This window comes from Pogona vitticeps, chromosome 1 (genome assembly GCF_051106095.1).
Source record: "Pogona vitticeps strain Pit_001003342236 chromosome 1, PviZW2.1, whole genome shotgun sequence".
Taxonomy (NCBI): domain Eukaryota; kingdom Metazoa; phylum Chordata; class Lepidosauria; order Squamata; family Agamidae; genus Pogona; species Pogona vitticeps.
Genome location: NC_135783.1, coordinates 350,741,724 through 350,766,724, shown reverse-complemented (window position 1 = coordinate 350,766,724; position 25,001 = coordinate 350,741,724). Strand labels below are relative to the sequence as shown.

At 43.0% G+C, this 25,001-nt stretch overlaps 1 protein-coding gene across 1 annotated transcript in view; it reads left to right on the top strand.

Annotated features, from left to right (window-relative positions):
- EXOC5 (exocyst complex component 5) overlaps positions 1–25,001 on the top strand; it is a 33,437-nt gene that overhangs the window by 5,827 nt on the left and 2,609 nt on the right. The window contains exons 2-14 of the mRNA XM_072986845.2: positions 1,284–1,378; positions 3,043–3,190; positions 5,174–5,368; positions 11,296–11,360; positions 14,920–14,948; positions 15,054–15,163; positions 16,135–16,179; positions 16,317–16,457; positions 18,272–18,354; positions 19,188–19,397; positions 20,894–21,041; positions 22,397–22,505; positions 23,219–23,339. Coding sequence (XP_072842946.1) covers positions 1,284–1,378; positions 3,043–3,190; positions 5,174–5,368; positions 11,296–11,360; positions 14,920–14,948; positions 15,054–15,163; positions 16,135–16,179; positions 16,317–16,457; positions 18,272–18,354; positions 19,188–19,397; positions 20,894–21,041; positions 22,397–22,505; positions 23,219–23,339 — 1,499 coding nt within the window. The remainder of the gene's footprint in view (positions 1–1,283; positions 1,379–3,042; positions 3,191–5,173; positions 5,369–11,295; positions 11,361–14,919; positions 14,949–15,053; positions 15,164–16,134; positions 16,180–16,316; positions 16,458–18,271; positions 18,355–19,187; positions 19,398–20,893; positions 21,042–22,396; positions 22,506–23,218; positions 23,340–25,001) is intronic.

Sequence of the window (25,001 nt, the reverse complement as noted above, 5' to 3'; positions counted from 1 at the left end):
TGTATACTCTCTATTTAGAAAACCCTGAAGAGAATCACCATAGGTCAATATTGTCTTGACTACAACTCTTAGAACTACAGAGCTGGAAGGGACTCTATGGGTTGTTGAGTCTAGCCCATGTCAGTGAAACATGGTGGAGCATTGAACTCCTAACCTCCGAGTCTGGACCCAGATGCCTAAACCACTGAATTATCCGTGGCACACATCATCATCATCATCATCATCATCATCATCATCATCATCATCATCATCTAAAATTCACCAGGCTAATTCACTTGATTGGATTTTATAACAATAAAATGCTTCTAGGTTTTCTATCATGGTGGCAGTGTGCCTGGTGCAAAATGGAAAGCATGGAGTCTTTCCCTCAGGCCTTGCCATCCCTACGAATTATGTAGCTTATAGAAGTGTTCAGGATTTGGGATTTATGAACGAATAACAACAAATTCCTTAAGCTCACCGCTGGCATAAGCTTTGGAAAGGCACATGCTGAGTGGTCCACTTGTGAAATTCCTACAAGTATCTAGCGACCTGCTGTTAGAAACAGTGGATGTTGTTCTGCGCTAGCAAGTTTGTTCTTGTAGATTTGGAATAAAATCACTTGGTGAATGGATATGTGGAACATAGGAACTGCCTTGCAATGAGAAGGGCCATCTGTCTAGCTTAGTTGTATCTGAGTAGCAGCAGAGCTGAAATTTTGCAGAGAGCCAAGATCCTAAAGGTTGAGAATAAACCTGGGTATTTCTGTGCTTGTATCACTCTGGCTTCTTTGTGCAGAAGGAGCAGCACGACAAAAATGAAGAAGACCAGTACCTGGAAAAATGTCAGTGTAGTCAAATGAGCTTAGATAAAGGAATTACTTGCATCTCTCCTTGTCTAATCCAGTCTCCCTTCCAGTTACTGGATGGGAAGAATCCTACATGCGGAGTATTCGTGTTTTGTAGAGAGAACGCACAACTCTGAATGTGCTGGGCCTAGACCTTGATAGAGCTTTGAAGCAAATAACCGATCCTGGAATGTGGGAGGCTGAAAACCACAGCTTATGCAGACCAGTTTTGCACACCATGAATGAGATGTTCCCTGTTTTCAAAATACCTCATTTTAAGATTAGGGGCACAAATGTGAAAAGAGCTATTTGCCCTTTTCTCTATGCTTTGCAAAGCGTTCGCTGCAGAAAAAGCTTTTAATGGTGTTCTCGGTGAGCTGCAAACAATATGTATCATATATTTTCTGCTGTGGCTTGGTGGCCTTTCTTACGTCATCTCTTTTTCTTACGTGGTTAGGAACCCTTTGTGGCTGACGAGTACATTGAACGCCTCGCATGGAGGACTCCCGGCGGAGGTTCCCGAGGTGGCATGGAAGCTTTTGATCCTAAAAGGTAAGAGTCAGCAGTCAGCAGCATCATTTAAGAGTACTGTGGGTTCCTTTTTAAAAAACACTCTTGAGCAAAGAACGGACTTTGTGTAAAGCCAAGTAAATACCAGTAAGCTGGTTAGCTCCTTATCTTGCAGCACTAGGGGTGGGGAATTGGATTTCCCATTCTGTCTCTCAGAAGAAGAGCCAGCCTATGTGGCCTTGGGTCAGCTACATAGTTCTGGAGCACCCCCAGAAGAAGGCAGTGGCAAAACAACACCTGAGTACTGGATACCTTGAAAACTCTGAGAAGGGCCGTAGTCAGTCGGAATCGGCTTCACAGCACACATTTACTTTAAGCATCCCTGCTGAGAAAGCTGTTGGATTTTTGTTAGCTCTGCCTCTCGCCACCATCCAGGTTCCTTAGCTAGTTTTCTGAATGACAAAGTAAGGAGTGGGCAGGAAGGGGTAGGAATTTATAACACAGAAAGCTGTGAGTTGCTGGGAGAAACGGGAGAGAAGTATTTTTTTTCCTGATAGCCCAGACTGGAGAAGAAATATGCCTTATGTTCAGGGCCATTTTTCTTTTTTATGAGCACCATTAGAAGCATTGTGGATGAATCTGGTGTGGAGCTCCAGTTGTTATCTGCCACCCAGTCACTTCTGATGTACTTTGACCATAAGATGGTTTTTGAGGTGTGCAAGATAATCAAGGAATGGCTTGCCATGAGTTTTCCATGGCCAAGCAGGGATTTGAACCCAGGTTTCCCGAGTCTTAGTCCAATGCTTAATTCACTATAGCCTAAAATAAGATTCAGCTTGATATGAGGAGGAATCTCCTCACTGGCTTTTCTTACCTCCAGTACCAATTATTGCAAGTTTGGAGTATATATCATTATGGTGCAATTGCTGAGTGTGTATGTGGTTAGAGCAAGTTTTAGTAACATTAAATATTTCACAGACATCTTTGCATGGGTTTTAACAGGCAGATTGAATTTCACCTGGGTTTCTCATTCACAAGGTTGGCAGCGTGGCTTTTTGATTGGAAGGAAAGGTCTTAAATCTTGTTCCAACTTCATCTGGGCAGAGATTTTTCCTAGTCCATCTGAGAGTTTTGAACAAGGGCTAGAACTTGGGGTCTTGTATGTAAGCTCTATATGCTTCTCTGCCCACATTGGGATTTCTCTGGAATATAACTGGTAAACATGGAATGTATGTTGATACCCTTGCTCAGTTCAAGAGATATGACTAAGACTTGCTTTCCACACTGTATATTTCCGAGACTCAGTGGTTTGTGCTATTAAGTCTACATTTTATGGGGCAGATCTCCTCACTCCATATTGCAGAAATTAGGCTAATTTATGTTGTGAAAGTCCTCTGAGGGTTTTCTAAGGATTATGTTAGACTATGAATGGACATTTTGGGGATATAGAGTAGGAGAGTAAGATGGACATGGTGTTAGAATAACAGTGGTAAAATGATATAGAAGGAAGAGTGGGTGTGTTTTTAATCTCACTAGTCTTGCATATGTCATTGGGTATACCTATCTTCAGCACTGTAGTAACATAATAATCCTCAAACAATTTTTATTATATGATATTTTATTACATTTTGTTGTCATAGCATAAACTTTTACATGCTAAAATCTGCCTCATCAAACTTCTTCTTTTTGGGGAAAAACAACATCAGATTAAAAGAAGAATTTGTGAATCATATCAATGAATTAAAGTTATTGGATGAACGCATCCAGAGAAGGGTGGAAAGATTAGAACAGCAAGTCCAGAGAGAAGCCAAGGAATTTGCCAAGAAAGTTCAAGAGTTGCAGAAGAGCAACCAGGTGGGTGATGGAGATGTGATTCATATTCTTGTGCTGCTGTCATTTAGAAGTGCAGAGCTGGAAGGGACCCTATGGATCATTGAGTCCAGCCAAGGAGGCACAGTGGGGAATTGAACTCCCAACCTCTGGCTCCCCATCCAGAGACCAAAACCACTGAGCTGTCCAGCAGTACAATTTTGTACAGTTTGATTTTGTACAAGAGAATCTCCTGACACACAGTGCCTTGACCTCATACACTAGATCCATTGAGATTGGTTTTTGGTCCTCTGAATTAGATTAGGCATCCTTTAGTCTTGAGAGACTATGGTGACATGCTCTGTATGGAGTACTTGGAGCAGTGTCTAGTGTGGCTGAGAAGGCCACTTTGAGAATGACAGTCCCTTCCACTCTGAAGACAAAAATAATCTGTCCCCTGTCCAGCTCCCTGATTTTGCTGGTTTCCAGACGGCCTCTTTGCCTCGGCCTGCTGGACAAGGGTCTCTTCAAATTGGGAGAGGCCATGATGCACCGCCTGCCTCCAGACTGAACGCTCGGAGGTCAAGGTTTCCCATCTGTTGACGTCCATTCCTAGTGCTTTCCGATCCCCTGAATGTTTTAATATATATTAGACCACAAGCTAAAAGTGAATTAGAGATGTGATAAAACAGAGAAAAGGTGGTGCACTTCTAAACAACATCACCAGAAGCGTAGTGTTTAGATGACAAAGGACTAATAGTACCACTCTATTTTGCTATGGTCAGACCTCACATTAAATACTATGTGCAGTTTTGGGTGCTACAGTTTGAGAAGCATGTTAGGAAGCTGAAGTGTGTCAAGGGAAGGACAGCAAGATAATGGCTGAAATCCTGTTGCTTGGCATAGTACATCACGCTAGAGTAGTCACATTCAGTCAGTGCAGATTTTGTGAGTAAACTCTTCCATAAATTGCTCTCATGCAGATAGACCTGGTCTAGAACTGAGCATGTTTAGCCTTGAGAAAAGAAGACTGAGGCGTGATAGGATAGTGCTTTTCAAATCCTTGAAAGGCAGTCATACAGAGCAGGGACAGGATCTGTTCTTGGTTATCCCAGAGTGCAAGATTTGTAATAATGGGCTCAAGCCAGATTTAGGCTGAATATTAGGGAAAAAAACTTCTTAACTATTAGGGCAGTACAACAATGGAACCAATTACTTTGGAAGGTGGTGAGTGTTCCAACACTGGAGACATTCAAGAGAACATTGGGCATCCCTCTGTCTGATCTGCTTTGATTCGGATTCCTGCCTTAGGCAAGAGTTTGGAGTCGATGGCCTTATAGGCCCCTTTTGTGAGACTAAACATGCTCATTTCCTTCAGTCTTTCCTCCTAGGGCTTGGTTTCCAGTCACCTGATCATCCTTGTTGCTCTCTGGACTTGCTCCAGTTTGTTGGCATCCTCGTCAAAGTACGGTGTCCATTGCCAGTTACAAAGGGGCCCCCAGAACAGTTCAAGCTTTAGGTCCCCCAAAATGTAGGTCCGCCACTGATCAATGGCTAGCTGTAGTAGTTATTCATGTGCCTGTAACTGTGGGACGAGAAATGGAAACCTGCAAGGACCAACGGTGAGGACAGAATAATTGCTTATATGTAATGCATATTTCATCTTTAGCTAAGTGTTATGAAGTAGTCTGTGTATCTCATTAAATTCTTCAAATCAACCTTCCTGAGCATTTAGGTAGATACACATGTTAGGCACTACCTGTACCAGATCTTTTGCTGGTTTCCAGGCCATTCAGTTGATACCATGCATTTGTGTGGAATTAGTTTGGTTTGTGTGATTTGGGCCTTCTGTTCTTTCATGAGCTTGCTTAGAGGTCTGTGGATATTTGCGCGTTTGCTTGGGTGCTAAGTGTTTCCTTGCACTTGCTCTGGTACTTTTTTGTTCTTTTGAATGTCGGCGAGTAGCTTAACTTTCCTCGAAGACGGTAAACACAAACAATGCCTTTGTGGCCTGTTTGCTTCTCCTAGGTTGCCTTTCAACACTTCCAGGAACTTGATGAGCACGTCAGCTATGTGGCCACCAAAGTCTGTCACCTTGGTGACCTGCTGGAGGGAGTAAACACGCCCCGACAACGGCTTGTGGAAGCTCACAAACTGATGAAGTACTTTAATGAGTTTTTGGACGGAGAGCTGAAATCTGATGTTTTCACCAACCCTGAAAAGGTAAAAGCCCGTCAGTGGGATTGAAAAGCTTTGTGCGCAGTAAGCTGAGTTGCCCTAATTACAGCGCTTGTGGGTAACTTTTCCAGCCTCGCTCCCCAGTGAGTGACTTGTCCAAGTGCTATTGTTCTGGAGTGCAGATTAACTTCCATTTACCTGCCGATTCAGCCATTCTCAGTGCCGGGATGCTGTCACTTTCTCATTTTGCAAAACCATAAGCGATTGGAAAGAATGCTGAGAAAGTAACTCTTTAGAAGGTCTCGTAAATCTCTTGTGTTCTTTTCTTTTCTTTCTGAACTTCCCGCCCCAGTTACTCATTCATAAGTGAGAAGAACTGGGGCAGGAAGTTTTTTTTTGGGGGGGAGGGTATTTTCCCTATAGATAAATCTCTCTTTGTCATGATAAGTATTTTTGAGATGAGTCTTTAGATTCCCGGAAGATGTTATTAGATTACTCTGTGCACTGAGCCATGTTGTGGAAAGACACGTCCCACATAGGTGGTTGTGAATCTAGCTACACGGTTGTGTCTTTTTTTTTTCTGAACAGTTTGTGTAGTAATAGAGAGAAATTGCTACGATCTTTCATGCCTCCTTCCTGCTTTTATGTGAAGGCTTGAATCCTGACTTTTCTTGAGCACAACCATTGTGGTTCCCAACTTCCTTCTGCAGTCTCCTGTCTGCCCTGACATTCTGCTTCCTGGAGGTTGGAAATCCTTTGGGAAGAGTGTATTTGGTTAAAGAAGAAGAACAAGCAGCTCCGTCTCCTACATGAAAACAGGAGCAACTTAAGATTTCAAGCCATGGTCTTACAGGCATTTCTGGGTTTTGTTCTCTGAGTTGTGCCAACCAGATATGTTAGAATATACCTTTTATATAGTCTCCATACCATATAATTGCCATGCTGGTAAAGAATGATGGGAATTATAATCCAACATATCTGGAGGGACCCAGGGTTAGGAGGGTTGTGTCAGTGAAGCAGAAGTATAATATCTCAAACTTACAGTAGTTCTGTAGTACATCCAGGTATTTCACCAATTCTTTTACTGTTTTTTTAAATTTTGGTGAATACTTGGGTTGGATAGGAATTAAAAACCCTGCTCTCTTTTAATTAATTTTTAAAAGCCTTCCCCCCTAAACACTTAGACTTCTAGACTTATTCATTATCGTAACAGCAACTGTACTTAACTGTGGTGATGATGGTCAGTCTTGTCTAGTCCCACAAGCTGATGCAGTTTTGAATGTTAAATTATTGTTACAGGAAGGGATGCCTGTAACATTTTTTCTTGGTCATCATTCATTCATTCATTCATTCATTCATTCATTCATTCATTCATTCATTCATTCAATTTCTATACCTCCTGCTTGACCAATGGTCACACTGGGCACTTTGCAGGACGCTTTTGGAGTCAGAAACGTGTAATCTTTGAATGACATGCTCCTTCTCCCTGCAGTCCAATGCAATTTTAACATTATTCCCCATTTTCTATTATATATTATGGCAGTGAACCTTTTTCCTCTGAGGGTCCAATCACACATTCATAGAAATGCATATTTCCTACCATGGCAGATCTGCTCTCCAGGCATGTCATTTCTTCAAAGCTCCATGTCTGAGCAATGAACTTGCAAATGAAGCCTGATTTCCCCTCCTTCTAATGGCCAGTTATTAATTGAAAGGAAGCTAACTGCAGGGTGAAGCAGTCTCCTGCTAGGACAATTAGATTAAGGGTGAGATGAATCGCTAAGCTCAGGGGAATCTCTGGCTTTGCAGAAGATTAAAAATAACTAAATAAAAACTCTTGTACTAAAGTGGGCTTCAGAGGGCACTATATGCTTGGGGTCCTATGGAATGCAGAAAACCATGGGAACTGAAATGGAATACAGTAGGACTCCTGTATTCACAAGGATTCGGTTCCAAGCCCCCCTGCCATGGATACTGAAAAAATGTGGATAGTAGCAAATGCATAGCAAACACATAGCAAACATGTTTTAAAAATTGAATTTATGAATTCCTGACTTGTATGGTGAAAGGAACTTGTTTCCTATCAGAATCCCTCCCCTCTCTGTGCTCTGTTGCTGGAAGCATTCTGAAAATTGGGCCTGGATCCAAGGAATGGATCCACCAGAGTTTAATCTGCTGCAGGTGCTCCAGTTTCATTGACCATGAATGACCGTGGTTAAGTGAATCAGTGGATACTGATCCCATGGATATGAGGGTCTTACTGTATTCTGTAAACAAAAGTATTGCCATGTTGCAACGTCCTATGGCAAATTTCACTTGCAGTTGCATTTTTCCTTAAATTCTCTCTTGTATACAGTTTGCATAGAACTGGGCCTGCAAAGTAGGTGTCCTGGGATGTTGTCACCTAAGAGTTATAAAAAGTGTGCCTGTTTTTCAGTCAAATTCATACAGGTTTTTTAAAAATGCAGACAATATTTGAGAGAAAAATTGTCGTAGCAAATTCGTTGCCTTTTGCTTTTCCTCCTGGAGTACATTTCTGTTCTGGCCACTGTAATACTTTGGGATAGGAAATGTCCCGTCCCCTTTTTCCGTGAACAGTGATGATGAGAAGTAGGGGCATGAGCTGGAATTTCTAGTGGATCCAGGAAATATAACTGTGTCTGTTTGTCTCGGCCTCGAACTCATCCCTAATCCCCCTGCTCGTAGTCCTTGGGATGTTAGAATTCCAGTGGGCTGAAAAAAAATACACACCAAAATTCACTGAATGCATTTTAGAAATGTCATTGTGCTGCATGAAGGTTAAAACTCTGCCCTGGAACAGGATCCCAGGAGAGCAAGAGAAAAAAATGTTATAGGAATGGCTCCAGGTTTAATGGCATGCAACTAGGTTAGCAGAAGAGGACTTGCCTGCCCTCTTCTCCTCCCGGAAGCACCTGGTTGAGCGTGTGCAGAGAGCCAGGGGCCCCTGTTGAATGGGGTGAGGGGTGGCACAAGGGGAAAGGTATACCTTCCATGACTGGCATGTACAGTGATGGAAGGCAAGCATTCGATTCAGACCATCATCTCTTATCATCTGGGTGTCCCTGCCTTCTTATAGTCTTTTAAAAGGAGAGTTTTCCACTCCCTTGTCTGCAGTCCTGTGCGAGTCTGCTTAGAAATAAGTCCAGCTGACTCTTGCCCCGGCGGGTACGGCACTGCCTTCTGAAGAGCGGCCAGCCGGCCAACTTTGAAGCTGCCGAAGCGGGCAGAGATCTTGCCAGCCCCTTGGTGGGGATCCCTGCCAGCTCGACCGTTGGGGGAGAAAGGCTGGGCATGGCTGGATGGCTGTGTAGCCAATAGTTGACCCTGTGGGGATAGGCTGGCACTTCTCCCCTCCCCTCCAACTCTCTTTTCTGCTCTGGAGCAGGAGACGCCACCGGTGGGCAGGGTTTGGAGGCCACGGTGTTGAAGGCATTTGCTCAGTTCGTCTCTGTTTCCACCTGTCCTTCTCATTGAAAAGACACAGCAGAGCCACTCTCTCTGCAAGTACTGGATGTTTTTGCTGAAAGAGCAGAGATATGGGTATGATTTGCTTTTTGTAGCCATGCTGGCTGTGGGATTCTGGGATCTGTAGTCCAGAACACAGATATTTCGTTTCTTCCAAACGCTTGAAGTGCTGTCATTCAGTGAAACATAGCTGCCATTCCCAGGAGGTATTATAAGTTGGGGGTCATCTTTGATTTTTCTTGGTATTATCAATTATTATTGTTTTATATTGATGATGCCCCTTTGTGGATCCCAGTTTCATCAGTGCATAAATGATCCCAGCAGGGTTTAACGGAATCCCATTCACACTATGCCTCTGTAACAGCATGGGGAGAATACAAGCTTTGTGTGTACCTTCTCTTCCCAATTTGAAGTATTTATGCTCAGAGCAGATGTGCTGTTTCTGCCAGAATGCAGCCAGTGTGGGAGCAGCTGCCCCACATCCCTTTCCAATCCCATTTATTTTTCAAGACTTGCCTTCCTCGTGAGGTTCGGTAAGGATTTTCATCCTTTCCTGCATAATGGATGCCCTCTAGTTTTTGTCTGCAAGCAAATGTCCATACGTCTCATCCTGTTTCCGGGGCCACTTTATACTTCAAAGGGCTTTGAATGCCTCCTAATCTTAGCAGTTTCTGAAACTGTAATTTCCCCCTATTTTTAACTCAGCTTTGCAGATCTTGCTAGCCTGGCTGATAAAACCTGCTCAGTTACCCTTGCCTGTCATGACAAGCAGTCATGAAGAGACAGATCATTTCCTTCACTGTGTTAGGCTCAGCTGTCTCGCCCTGCTCGACAAAGCGTAGAATTTTGTGGAATCTCTTTTATTACTAAAATTTTGTTTGGATGATAGCTGACAATTTTCTTCCTTCAAGTTCTGAACAGTTGGAAACTATGCCTCTGAGTGAAAGGGGTTACTTTTAACTTCTTGGCGCACTTCCTCCTTTCCATAGATCTTAAAAGCCTCTTTAAGCTTTCAGACAGGTACTTATTAATAATGATGATAATAACAATAATCGTAGAACTGCAGAGCTGGAAGGGACCCTATGAGAGCATCAAGTCCAGCCCCTGTCAAGAGAGGCCCAGTGGGGAAATCAAAGTCTCAACTTCTGGCTCTCAGCCAAATACTTAATCCACAGAGCTATGTACTAGTTTTTATTATACCTTTATTCTGCACTTCTTCCAAGATGTTTAGGGTACCCGAGTCCCTTCTCCCCCTCACTCTTTTATCGCTCAAGAATCCTGTGATGCTTAAGACAAACGACTTGTCCAGGGCCATCTAAAACGTTCTCTAGTAAAGAGTATGGATGTCAGGCTCTCTGATTGAGAGCTTATAATGACTAGCAGCAGATTTCTAGGATTTTATAATTTTTCCCAGCATCCAAGATGGTGGGTTCGAACTTGTGATGTTCCTCCTCCTCATGTGCTTGGTGCTGAAAATGAGCATCTCCCATCTTGTTCCAGTTATTGATCTAACTACACTGTGTCTGTCATTCAATTGGAAGATGGCTATCTTGAAGAAAGAACAGTGTGGCCTCTGAGCAGTTGAACAGTAGTGGTTCCCAACCTTGGGTAAACCAGGGGTTCTTGGTCTGCAGTTCCCAGAAACCTTCACCATCAGCTGTGTTGGCTGGGGTTTATTGGAGTTGTAGTCCAGGAACCCCTGGGTCATCCAAGCTGGGAACAACTGGTCTCCAGTATACTTCCACCGGTCAGAGAACTGTTATATTCCCCTTTAGCTGATCCTGTGTGCTTGAGTAAATGAGGCAGCTGGACAAAAAGAAGCAGTGGTGCCTTCAATTTAAATAGCTTGTATGAACTTCCCACAAAGTTATATCAGTCTAATCTGTATACATGGGAGTATACAGGAAGCCAGAGATTTAAATAAATACTTTACAAACCTGTTTTGAGAAGTATGAGAGGAAATTACTCATGCTGCTTGGGTGAATTATTATCAAAATAGTTCTCAGAAATATTTTAAGGTTGCAGATATGGTTTGTGTGTACAGTGGTGACTCGCAAGACGATTGCCTTGCAGGACGATTAATCTGCAAGACGATTGGTTTTTGCGGTCGCTGTGGCACTTCGCAATACAATGTTTTCTATGGACAATTTTCACAAGACAATGATTTTTCCCCGTTGGAACGCATTAAATAGATTTCAATGCATTCCAATGGGGAACCGCGTTTCACAAGACAATGTTTTCTATGGACAATTTTTGCAAGACGATTTTTCCCACTGGAATGCATTAATTAGATTTCAGTGCATTCCAGTGGGGAACCGCGTTTCGCAAGACAATGTTTTCACAAGACGACGTTTTTCGCAGAACGAATTAACATCGTCTTGCGAGACACCACTGTATCAGCAAGAACACTGGGGAATATGATTAATTTGAGGGGCAAGTTGTCTACAGCTTTTTCTTTCAATGGATTTTATATCTTTCCCTTCTAGATTGAAGAGGCAGCTGATATTATCCAGAAGTTGCATCTAATAGCACAGGAATTACCTTTTGACAGGTGAAGTGTAATTGACAATTGTCTGTGATTCCTGTTTCTTCAGGCTGGATTCCGATGGACTCATTCAGTAGTTTTTTAAAGATGGGGGAAAAGTTTCGAATGAGTTGAGGATGTGATACTTTTAATGGAAGAAATGTTATGCTTAAAGGAAGTATCATTTACTTGGGAATCATAATCTATCCTCTGCTTAATAACATTTTTCACTTATGCACAGGATATGGCAGGATGGGTGATAGATAGTGCAAGCCCATGCTGTTTATTCCTACTATACTCAGTGGTGCTTACTTCCAGTAAATGGGCAAATGACTACAGTCTTACTCAACTGGTAGGAAGCAGTTTTACCTAAGCCCCTTAACATTTGAATAAATTTGACCTGCTTTTCTTTCATTTATTGGATTTACATATTGTTGATGGTATCTGGATGCTGAAGCTCTCTGAAATGTAAAGGATACATAGCGTTAATAAGACATTCATTAAAACTAAAACAAATTAAAACGAACACTGATCGAAACCTAGACAGAACAATTACCAGAGGACAACAGCTGTCAGAGGATCTAAAGCCACATTTCTAAAGCTGAAAGATTGAAAGGCCTAGTAGAATAAAAAAAAAGTCATCACTTGGTATTGAAGGGACCACAGCATAAGTACCAAATAGGTGTCTGTGGGGGCAAGATTGGAGATGGGCATGCATCAGAAAAATGATGATTAATTTTGATTCATGATTCATCGAGATCAGTGAATCACAAATAATTAATTTACATTTTCCCCTGATAAATCAATGAATCAATTTGTTGATTCATTTTTGCCTTTAGAACCCTATAACCCCCCCCCCCCCCAATACCTAGAGAGACCAAATTCGCAGGGAAGCTTCCCCTTCCTCTACAATCCCTCCAAGTTTGGTAAAGATTGGGTTTCAGACATTTGAGTTATACATCCACAAAGTGGGTCTCTCCAGGAATGTGCCCTTGAGCAGCTGGCTTGGAGAAACTCGATCTTTGCCAAACTTGCAAGGATTGTAGAAGAGAATCAGGGGACGCTTCTCTGTGGTTTTGGTGTCTCTAAATGCCTGGGGGAAACTTTCTTAGAGGGGCTGTCTTTGTGGCTGTATAACTTGGACATCTGAAACCCAATCTTCACCAAACTTGAAGGAATTATAGAGGAGAGTGAGGAGAAGCTTCCCTGTGAACTTGGTGTCTTTAGGTGTTGGGAGGGGAATCATTTTATAGCCCAACAAATCAAAAGCTGCTAGAAATTTGCTGATTCATATTCATCAGGGGCATTGATTTATACGAATACGAGTCAATAAATTAGCAGTTTTTGAACAAATTTGCTGATTCATTTTTTAAATTCGTGCCCATCTCTAGACAGGATCCCATAATTGTGGCATCATCACTGAAAAGGCCCTGTATCTATAGCAACCCACCTCACTTCAGGTGGGAGAACTTGGTAATTCCAATTACAGTAGACCATTGATCCAGTTGATGAGTAGTGAGTCAACACTTATGAAAATCCCCTTGATCTCTTGTACTCTTTGGAACTATCCGTTGGATTAAATCACTGGTTTCAAGCTGTTCGGTATCGTGAGAGTTAAATCTGTCACTTGAAGGTGGCCCAAAAAGGTGGATCTTGGACAGTGAAAATGGTGACACATTGGCACAAATGCAATTGTAACATTTAGTCCCAGTTAACAAACTGGCTCTCCTAGGTTGGACTGCTATAAATTTCCAAATCATTTTCAACGGCAGTTTCACATAAATACATTGGTGCCTCGACTTATGAACATCCCTGCTTACGACCATTTTGAGTTACGACCCGCTCCGGCCACAAAATTTTGCTTTCACTTGCGGCCGGAGCTTCCACTTACGAACACAACAGGCAGGGGGAAAAGGCAGGAAATTCAAATTGTTAACCGTTGGTGGCGACGAGGCTGCTTCTTTGTAGCTCTTTTGCCCCAGCAGTTAGAGAGTGTGCGATCGGAGAAAGCTTCAGACTGCCTGGTAAGGTTAGGTGCTGTTTTCTGCTTTTTATAAACTGTTCTGGGTCAGTTTTGCAGTGTGGTTTTGAGCTGGGGGGGTTTATGTTTCTGTGCTGTGATGGGTCTTGGGGGGTTTGTTTTTGGGTTTTCCCCCCATTTCCGATTGGTCTTGGGGGTTTGGTTGCTTTTTGGAGTGTTTTTCCCCCATTTCTGATGGGTCTTGGAGGGTTTGTTTGTTTTTTGTCCCCCCCCCAATTTCCGATGGGTCTTGGGGGATTTGGTTGCTTTTTGGGTTTTTTCCCCATTTCCAATGGGTCTTGCATGCTTCCCTTGCTTTTTCCTTTGCTCTCTTTGCATTTCTGAACTGCTGCTTTGTTCTCTGCATTTCCGAACTTCTCTGTTTGTTTTCTGTGCATTTCTGACCTGGTCCCTTTGTTCTCTGTGCATTTTCGATATGCTCAGTTTGTTTTCTGTGCATTTCCGACCTGGTCCCTTTGTTTTCTGTGTATTTCTGAACTGCTCCCTTTCTTCTCTGTGCATTTCCTCTGTGCATTGATTGCTTTTCTCTCCCCCACCCCCTTTGGCTGGAAGGGACTAATCGCTTTCCAATGAGTCTTGCAGTGATTTTTTTTTTTGGTGATTTTTTTTCTTTGGCCGGAACAGATTAATTGCATTTCAATACATTTCAATGGGAAATGGTGCTTCGACTTACGGCCATTTCGACTTACACCCATATTCCGGAACCAATTAAATTCGTTAAGTCAAGGCACCACTGTATTGAAAGTGTCCAGCTGAGGATTCCCTGATAGTGGATCAATGTAACGAGGTTGTTTCTGTCCAGGTAATGTCACACAGCAGATAAAATTCACAATTCACGTATGAGCTGAAGGTGAAGACCAGTAGGATTCTGGCCAATCTGTTTGGCAGAAGCTTCTGCAGACTGCAAGCCCACTTCATCAGAAACATCTGAAGAAGTGGATCGCAGTTCACGTAGGTTTATGTCAGATAAAATGTGTCAGTTGTTAAGGTAGTATGACATTCTTTGTTGGTTTTGCTGTAATGATCTAACAAAATCAACCTCCCCTTGAAAATTTAAACTAATTAACTCACTTGGTAATTCTGCACCCGGTGGGATTTTACCTTTTGCATTTGCTAGCAGTCTCTCTGAGCCTTCAGTGTCACATACAATATTTCCCCTTGCAAAAAAGGTTAACCAGAGTCTGTGGAATTCTTCAGATGAAGACCTGGAGCTTAGCACTAGTGATATACCTTCAGGGATGTCATGATCATTTAAACTTGGTCTCTTAGGACTAACTAATTGTTCCCTAGGGAGCCACTGGTCCACTTCCTATCTACTTCTGTGTATGTTATGCACTGGGATGGTAAAAATCTGGGTTTGCTATCAAGTATATGTCAGTGGGGGAAGAGTCACCCAATTGCATCTTCTGATAGAGTGTCCTTAACATTGCACACTTAAGCTGCAGCATCTAGAGAGTGCAATGTGTGAAATAACTCTTGTCTGAAGGTTTGAAATGCTAAAGCATGGGTTTTAATTTTTAATTCTATTTTTTCCTCTCTCAACAGGTTTTCTGACGTAAAATCCAAAATAGCAAGTAAGATCCCATCTGTGTGAACCTTAACCTGTTCAATCTACTTGAAAATGTTGTTCTTGTTTCATAAACATCTCACATCTTCTTCCCCCTCTTCCTTACACTTAGGTAAGTACCATGATCTAGAGTGCCAATTGATCCAGGAGTTCACCAGTGCACAAAGAAGGGGTCAGATCAACAGGATGAGAGAAGTAGCTGCCGTTTTGCTTCACTTCAAGGTAAGAGAACCACTCTTTACAGGTGCAATTCTCTGCTTGCTTCCCTGGTACCTAGTAATCACAGTAGGACGTCTTTCTTAGTAAATGTGTACCTTTATGTTTAACAAAGGCAAAAGAAAAGGAAAAAAAGATAGTGGTACCTAAAAGACTGACAGTTCACTCTCAGGTTGTCTTTGAAGTACAAAGGCAGTGAACCACTGGAAGGGATTCCCCCCCCCCTTTAATTGTAATTGTATCTTTTTCTAGGTGAAGAAGTTTGGAGTCCCAAATATTGTATTTTAATGGGGGCCTGGTGTAAATAAATAGTGGCACACCCATCAGTACTGAAGTGCTAATGATTCTGAGAAGTTGCTGAGTTTGTTAGATTGAACTGGGGTTTAGATGGTTCCCCTGGTTTGGGGCTTGAGGCTATAGAATGGATTTCCAGTTTTAAACTGGGATGAATTGTGTTCCATCCCATTTGATCTGAATCTCAGATCCTTTGTAAAAAAAGAGATTTATTGGAAAACCAATATAGCTCATTTTGGTGTTTTTTACACAGTGGCACAGAAAATTTGGAAACACGATGGGCCCTGAAAAGGGAATTAAACCTGAAAAGTTTCAAACAGTTTGTTTAAAGCACTGGTTCCCAACTGTAGGTCCCCAGTTGTTGTTGGACTACAACTCCCAAAAATCCTGAGCAGGTAGTGGCGAAGGCTTCTTGGAGTCCAAGAACACACTGAATCCAGTGTACAGCCCTGTTAAATATCTACATCCACTGTATATGCGGGTGTAGGGGAATAAAGATGCAGGAACTACTTTGCAGCTTATAATTTGAGCTCTCTCTTTGCTGGCTTCCACTTGTGGATCTCCCAAGGGGCCGAGGAGGGAAAAACATGAGCCAAGGGCAAGGTTGCCCTACTGCCCTTCCCAAAGTGTAACTTGACAAATTCATTATTTCTGAATTGTGATGTCATTTTTCTCTCCCACAGGGCTATTCCCACTGCGTTGATGTGTATATAAAACAGTGCCAAGAGGTAAGAGTTGGGTTTTAAAGGTGTCTCTGTAGGTATATAATATAACACAGAGAGACATGCACAAAAACATGCAAATATGTCATTTTACAGGTATGTTTTGATGATAGAAACTCTGTTATGACTTTTCCAATATTCAGGGTGCCTACCTGAGGGGCGATATATTTGAAGAAACCGCTATTCTCTGCCAGAACGTGAACAAACAAGTTGGAGATATATTTAGCAGTCCCGAAACCGTCATGGCCAAACTTATCCAGAATATCTTCGAAAACAGACTTCAGGTGATTTAGAAGAACTCATGCTTTTGTAAAAAGTCATTGGCTCAGTCTTTATTCTTGTTTTATTCTATGCATTGTAGATGTTTTTTTTTTTTTTTGCTCCTTGTGTGTAGCACGTTGTTCATCGTACCAAATGTTCAAACCTCAATTACTGCAAACTTAAGCTTTTTAGATATGAGAGCATGTTATGGTGTGATATGTAGCATCTTGTTCTGACTTGGTGCCCAGCTTCTTCCTTAGTAGTCCTCTGTGGAGAACATAATTGTGAGACATGAGTTCAAGCTCCTTATGTGTCCATGGTTACACTGGATAGCTCTGCAATATTTCACACAGACATAGTGGGGTAAATTCATTCATTAGCCTCAGTTAGATTAGATCCATTGAATCAGTTGAGTTTGTAAGAAAGAATTTTGCAGCCCTCTTCAGACTAACCAGTTTTATTTGCTGTGGGTTGACAAAGTCCACAAATTTGACAGTGTCCAGGGAAACGGGTGCCAAATACAAACCGGTGGCCTTAAACAGGCCACAAGACTCTTTTTAGTCTAGGGACAACAGACAACTATGGCTAGACACAAGTTTTCACATGAGAATGACTGACTGACTGATTGATTACATTTCTGTCCTGCCCATCTAGTAACAGAGCACTCTACTGGGTGGCTAAGAGCAACAGTAATAAAAATAACAAAAACCTGTGAATAATAATTTTAAAAAATGAAAAGAACATCTAGGCAATGGTAAACCAAGCTGAAATTAAGGCATGTTTGCTTTAACTCTGGGATTGGGAATTTCTTGTCTGCCTGCATCCTAGAACATGGTGAAGGACAGAGGAGCAGTGTGGAATTAAGTTTAGAGCCTTGACGTTCTGTATGTAGCAAAAAAGCAAAACAAAGTGTGCTGCTTATATACTGCCCCATAGCGCTTATAGCACTCTCTGGGCAGTTTACAAGTTAATTATGCAGGCTACACATTGCCCCCCCCCCCGCCAGCTGGGTACTCAATTTACCGACCTCAGACGGACAGAAGGCTGAGCTTGCTACCTGGGACCGAACCCCAGGTCATGAGCACAGTTTTGGCTGCAGTGCAGCAGTTTAACCACTGTGTGTACACCTGTATTCACTGGCTGAAATCCTGTTGAGCAGCTTCATGCCTGCAGAGGGGGTGACATCATGAGCAGTGGTAAACTGCTGCTGATTAACGGCAGGCAGATCACAGCTGATTAAAGGCAGTTTTAGGGTGCACACGACTCAGACGCAATGCAATGAAGTCATGTGCACCCCCAAATCATTGGCTATGTGCTGCTGGTGCTGATGTCATCCCTATTGCCCACATGGAGTTCCACAATAGGATGTCAGCAGCTGTCTCAGAACAGCATTCTGATTTGTTGGCACTTTATTTGTAACAAGGAAAAAAGATATAACACTGCTAATGGATATTCTAAGTTGGCTGTAAAGCTCAGTCATTTAGATGTCTGGCTACAATGCCAGAGGTTGAGAGGTTGATTCCCACTGTTGATTAATGGATAGTCTAAAAAGTGAGTTTTCATCTCTCCCGGTACCTTTGGCATGTTGAGTAAAGGGGGAGTGATAACCAGGTTGGAGCAGGTGATATTTGAGTTGTGCAGGGGGAGAAAAAGTTTTGTTTTTCACCAAGAGGGGTAGATGGAGACATTCCATTGATTATGTGGAAAAGATGTAGTTCTTTGGTTGGCTTCGGTGAGAAGTTCCTCCACACTGGATCAACTGTGTTTGTGCACAAATAAGATGCTTCCCCTGCCTAGCAGAGATAAATGACTGGAAATATTGGCCTTCCTTTCACAGAGTTATATAAAGGACCAGCTAGAAGACCACAAGAAATCAGATGCAGAACAGTATCTCCAGAGCCTTTATGAACTATATACAAGGTTGGTGCTGGTTTATAAATTAAATTGTAAGGGCTGGAGAAGCTGCCTTCTGCTTATTTCCTTTGGGTTGCCTCTCTGTCCTCCTTTGTTACCTCTTTGGTTCTTTGAGCTGTAGAGTTCCTTTTATTGTTGGTTTCAGGTACTGCGTGCTTGCACAGGCAGCTGTGCACAGATGCACCCCTGCGGATCTTTGCTAGACTATGGAAAGGGAAGATGAAGGTGGGCGTGGGGAAGGGTAGAGGGCTGGAACCCTCTCTTTCCAGAATATTTTCATGGCAGAAGAAATGGACCAAAAAGGGCCTCTACTGGTGGTCCAGGATAAGAATGTTGATATGGATGTATTTAGTAGGTAGTTTTAGCTCAGTCCTACCCAACACTTGGGGAAGGAACCCTGGAGAGGGAGGTCAAAGGGGGGCCACTAGCATGAAGAATGGTTGTGATGTGTCCGTCTGTGGTCAGTGCCTGTACATGGAATTTGTGCTAAACAATCTGCAAATAGAGCCTGATCACAAGAGGGTGTCGGGAGCCTTGCCAATATTGCAAGCTATTGTCTGTGTCTGATACAAAAGACTCAGGCACAGTTAAATACTGGAAATGTGGATGTAGCAAATTTCTCTCCTGCTTTTGCAGTCATCTCAGGAGATTGACCAGGCCTGCATTGGCTTTCATAATGCTTTGTGGCCCCGTGCAGCCAGAACCCTCCAGGAACTCTCAGGATATGAACGTTGTGCTTGTTCTGTATCTGTGTCTCGTTTCCTACAAATACGTTGCTTCCTTCTCTCCCACTCCCTGCCCTCAAACCCCCTCCCCCCACCTGTCCTGCTAACATAAAGGACGACTAATCTTTCAAGCAAATTGATGGAGTTTAACTTGGGCACTGATAAGCAGACTTTCTTGTCTAAGCTTATCAAATCCATCTTCGCTTCCTACTTGGAGAATTACATTGAGGTGGAAATGGGATATTTGAGAAGCCGGAGCTCGCTGGTCTTGCAGCGCTATTATGATTCGAAGAACCACCAAAAGAGGGCCATCGGCAGCGGAGGGTAAGTTCCATTTCATTTCGGCAGTTTTGCTGCATCCGGTGTTCTCAAACCACAAGTACATCTTATGCTTAAAGTGCTAGCGAACACATAGTATAAACTTGCAGGTAGTACTGACAGTAATGACCAGTAAATTATCTCACACCCAGTTGCCAAGCTGTAAACACTGCAGTGGTTCAGTGTAGTCATTTTATTTGTACAAGCGTGCCTTCCCGCTGTAGCACCTCATTTAGTCTATTTTGAAATTTACAGTATATTTAATTATCCCTTCTGAATAACTGGAGGAGAAGAGAAGAATGAGTCTCTTCACTCCCATCATCATCTTGTTCCTCTCCCGTCAGGGATTGGACATCAGCGTAGCTGTCCTGACACGTGATGTTGTGTCCCTCCTAAACCAGTCTCCCAGGTCCTTCAGACAAGTTCTTCTCCTGCACACCCTACTTTCCCCTTTATTTTACCTGGAATACTCAGCCACGACAGTCGGTATTTCTTGTGTCTCATTATTCAGCCCATGCATTCTACCGTTTGGCATTTATATATATTCTGCAATTTCTTGATCTTTGTTAGGTTGGTTTATATGTTACAAAATTAGCGGTCACACCACGTGCATGCTGTACACCCTAATTTTTTAATTTAAAAAAACCTTATTACATAACCCACTGGGATGTTGGCCAGGCTGCGGCAGTATTCCAGCAGAAAGGGCTTCCCATAATAGGGGTGTAGCTACCGAGCCTGCTTCCCTCCCCCATGCTAACTTAACACAGACAGGGCAGGGAAATTGAGGCTGGTGGTTTCAGAGTGTAGCCACAAAAGTAGGAACACAAAGTTACCATTGCTTGGTGATTCTATGTGCCACCCACAGCTGTGTCCCAATAGGGTTTGCCGGTATGAAAATCTGTAAAATCGGTTGGCTTAAGAGACCATAGGAGGATGAAAGCAATGGGCAACCTGTTTAACATGCATTAAACAGGTCTCCTTTTCTCATATCCCTTCCAGCTTTCTTACATAATTCTTTTCAGACAAAGGCAGAGCTCTCGATAAGTTCTGTGAACATGAGGATGGAACGTGGGTTAGAGGGGGGTGGTTGGATTTTATAGCCTGATAACATGCTGGGCAAATTTTTAATTGCAATTAAGCTGATCGGTGTTGATGGTAAATATCGGTATTTACTGTTTCCCATCAATAATTCAAAGTATTTAGTTGCTGTGGGTCATATGTTGTTTTTAATGTGTTGTCATCATGCTTATTGGTGACCCTTATAGGGCTTTTTGCGGATGTTCCAGGAAAGGTCTTATCATTGCCAACCCAGTGAGTTTCCATGGCTTAGCAGGGATTTGAACCCCCACCTGCTGATTCTTAGTCCAACATTTCCCCCCTACACCACACAGATTCTTGGGCAACATGTACTGATAATATTCTGTATGTGGCTGAAAAACGAACCGTGGGGATGCTTGGCTTGGACAGATGTTTTTCTAAATAAACGGCGCCTCTTTTTCTAGCATTCAGGACCTCAAAGAGAGAATTCGGCAACGGACCAATCTCCCATTGGGACCAAGTATCGATACCCATGGCGAAACGCTCCTGTCCCAGGATGTAGTTGTTAATCTCTTACAAGAAACAAAGCAAGCCTTCGAAAGGTGCCACAGGGTGTGTATGTGCGTGGAAGAATTCCTCAGAGTATCTCTAATGCTTTTCCAGAACCAGAGCATAACCATAGTATGCTGCTTATATATTGTCCCATAAAGCTTAAAGCACTCTCTGGGTGGTTAACAACATATTTATGCAAGCAACAACTTGCCCCCCCCCCCCCCCCGCCAGTGAACTGGGTACTCATTTTACAGACCTCAGACGGATGGAAGGCTCAGTGAACTTTCAGCCAGCTACCTGAGGCCGTCGCGATTGAACTCAGGTTATGAGCAGGGTCTTGATTGCAGTCCTGCAGTTTAACCACTGTGCCAAGGATGCAGCGTGTCTGTGCATATAAAATACCTTAGAATGTTTTGCATTCTGCTGGTTTGTTGTTTTTCAGTCTTCAATACTTTTATCTTCTTGGCTTCTATGCCACGTTGTAAACTGGTGTTTGTAGAAAAAAAAAAAAAACAGGAATCCATGAAATAATTTTTTCCAAAACTTCTGCTTTTCCAAACCCAGATCTAGGCAGGTGGGATAGGCAAGACCACATCCCTTTTTTTAAAAAAGAAAAAGCAGGTCCTCTGGTGCAGTTATGTTCCGGCTCCATAGTTGTAGACATGCATTAAATCTGGGCTTGAGGTTTTTAGTATTGTGGTCTTTAAACTGGTTTCTGCCAGCTCTGGGAGAAATTGTTGGAGAGAAGGATAATAGCACTGAGTCTGGAAAGAGGGACACACTTGGGGATGGGGAGAGGTGGGTGAGAGACGGGGCAGGGGTGTGATTTTATGAGACATGGTAGGAGTGGCATGGGATGGGCAGGTGTTTTGAGACTTTAGCACAAAGGTGGGGGATGTGACTCTCATCAGCCAGCCTGACCAATGAGGAGGGCTTTATGGACAATCCCATGTAGCTCACCTGAACTCCGGGATAGCTCTGTGGTTTAGATATCCAGCTGTGGAACCTTAAGGTTGGGAGTTCAATTCCCCCACTCGGCCCTGCTTGACAAAGGCTGGACTTGATCCATAGGGCCCCTTCCAGCTGTGCAGTTCTAAGATGATGGTGGTGATGATTTTCCACGTGTACAAGCTTTGCTGAAAGGACTTAAATGTCTTTTCCAAAAATTAAGGCTAGGGTTCTTGAAAGGTGAACAAAATCATGGTGTGTGCCCGTGGCTCTAGCTTCCCTCAGTTGCACTGGCTTGCCTGGAAACCATGAAAAACCGTCTGCGTACAAAGTGAATTGCGCAGCATTAAGCCACCCAGAGACCTTTGGGTAGTGTGGGCGGCAGATAAGTTTAATTAATTAATTAATTAATTCTTCGTGTGCCAGTACTAGAGAAACACTAGCAAGTGGCTTTCTTTCTTTTTAAGCTTTCAGATCCGTCAGATTTACCAAAGAATGCCTTCAGGATTTTCTCTTTGCTGGTGGAGTTCTTGTGCATCGAACACATTGATTATGCTCTGGAAACCGGACTAGCCGGTAAGTGCTACGTTGCTTGTATTTCTGTTTGATGCTCCAGGACTTTTTCAATGTTTAAAATGTGTTGCCGTTTCTTGAGAATGAGTGCCGAGATAAGAGCAAAAAGGGGCAGCGCTTCTTGGAATGGGCTTGGGAAAAAAAATTGGTCTGTGTCTGGGCAACGTTCATAACATTTATTTCTAACAGAGAGAGAGAGAGAGAGAGAGAGAGAGAGAGAGATTCTACCAGGTCCTTTGAATAAGAGGTCTTAATGTGACTTCTTTCTTTCTGTCTGTCTGTCTGTGTTTAAAAGAGGTGTGCTGCTGAAATCATTTGCATTAGTTTCACACACAAGCTATAAAATAATAGTTAATCAATAACGTTACTTTGTACAGCTTCAAATCATTCTTATCTATGAAAAGATTGTTGTTGTTGTTTAGTCATTAAGTCGTGTCCGACTCTTCGTGACCCCATGGACCAGAGCATGCCAGCCCCCCCTGTCTTCCACTGCCTTCCGGAGTTGGGTCAAATTGATGTTGGTAGCTTCGATGACACTGTCCAACCATCTCATTGTCTGTCGTCCCCTTCTCCTCTTGCCTTCACACTTTCCCAACATCAGGGTCTTTTCCAGGGAGTTTGATAGATTAGGCTATAGTTATTTAGGATTTCTTTGGGTGAATTATTTTCTTAACCCCATTCTAACGTTGTTACCTGTGTCATTTATTTGCTGCCAGGGATTCCTTCTCCAGATGCCAAGAATGCAAATCTTTACTTCCTCGATGTTGTGAATCAGGCGAACACAATTTTTCATCTTTTTGACAAGCAGTTCAATGACCATCTGATGCCGCTGGTTAGGTAGGGGGTTTGTTGTCTCTGTGAGCCAAGAAGCAACACATCTCTTTGGAAGTAAAATAAAAATGATTTTCCCCCTAGAATGCCTTCTAGAATAGAATTTTCTGAGGTTAGGAAAAGGGGTGCATAATACTCTGTCAAACAGTTTTCGTATAGACAAGATATATGTTACAGGCCTCTCCTGAAGGCTGCCTGCCGAAATGTGAACAGGGGGTCGGCATACAAACTTAGGGGACTGGGTGTAGCATCCTTGTGCACCTTCAACATGATCACAATTGATATTTTGGGGTGGGAGTGTCTGCGTGTGCTGAAACTGTGTCCCCAGCTTTTTGAAATAAACTTTTTTTGGCCACTAGGGGGTGGAGGTGGGCCTCCTCAGTTTAAAAAAAACACACAAATAAATAAATAGAGGGATGGGTTTATGTGCCACCCTGACCTTTGTAGATTGGCTACACCGATGTACAGACTTGCCATACTAGTCTCCAGATTTTTGCTGCTCGAAGGCCGGTGATATATTGTTATGTTTACATATGAGCCTTGAGTTACTGTGTGCAGAGATAAGTAGTGAAGAAATCTAGTAAAGGTAAGAAATAAACAGGACTCCTGGGAGTTCTTGGGAACAGAAGGCATAGAAATAACGCAGGTGTGGCATTTTTTTTGCACTCTGAAATGCGAAGTCAGCTTCAGCTAGTACATACTTACCAGTATTCACTTTGAGGGCTGGACACTGGACTCGTGGGCTGTCCGCCTGCCTTCGTTTATTTAATGGTGTATTGTCTTGAAATAGAGAGTCTCAGTTTTCTTCCAGGACCGTCTGGTGCTGGTGCCAATGATTGAAACTAGACTAAGTCATGGAGGACCAAGAGGCTGGTCTCATTGCTCCCTTAGGAAACAGTAAGAATGGGCTCGTAATAATGGCTCAGGCTGCAGGAAGCCAGATTTAGACTGAATATCAGAAGAAAAAAATCTTCCTAACCATTAGAGCAATACAGCAATGGAATTCGTGACCTTGGGAGGTGGGGAGCGCTCCAGCGCTAGAGGCCTTCAAGAGAAAATGGAACCACCCCTCTTTCAGGTCTGCTTTGATTTGGATTCCTGCCTTGAGTAGAGGGTTGGACTCATTGGCCTTGTAGTCCCCTTCCAATTCAGTTGTTCTATTTATTTATTTATTGGACTTATATACCGCCCCATAGCGCTACAAGCACTCTCCGGGCGGTTTACAATTTTAATTATACAGGCTACACATTGCCCCCCCAGCAAGCTGGGTACTCATTTTACCGACCTCGGAAGGATGGAAGGCTGAGTCAACCTTGAGCTGGCTACCTGGGATTTGAACCCCAGGTCGTGAGCACAGTTTTAGCTGCAGTACAGCGTTTTAACCACTGCGCCACGAGGCTCTATGATTTTGTGATACAGGATGCTGAGCTAGATGGCAGGGCTCTTGCGTTGTGACAAGTATGCACAGCTTTTCTCCTTGTGGCCTCTACGTAGGCATGCAAAAGCAGGTTCTCGCTTCCAATTCAGCTAGGCCATTCCATACCAGAGAGGTATGGAATGGCCTAGCTGAACCGAAAAGGGAGAACCTGCAGTGTGGAAGCCTCTTTTTGTGAGAGGTGAGGGTATAAGGAAGGATGACCCGGCATATCTTTGCAGGTTTGAAGGCTT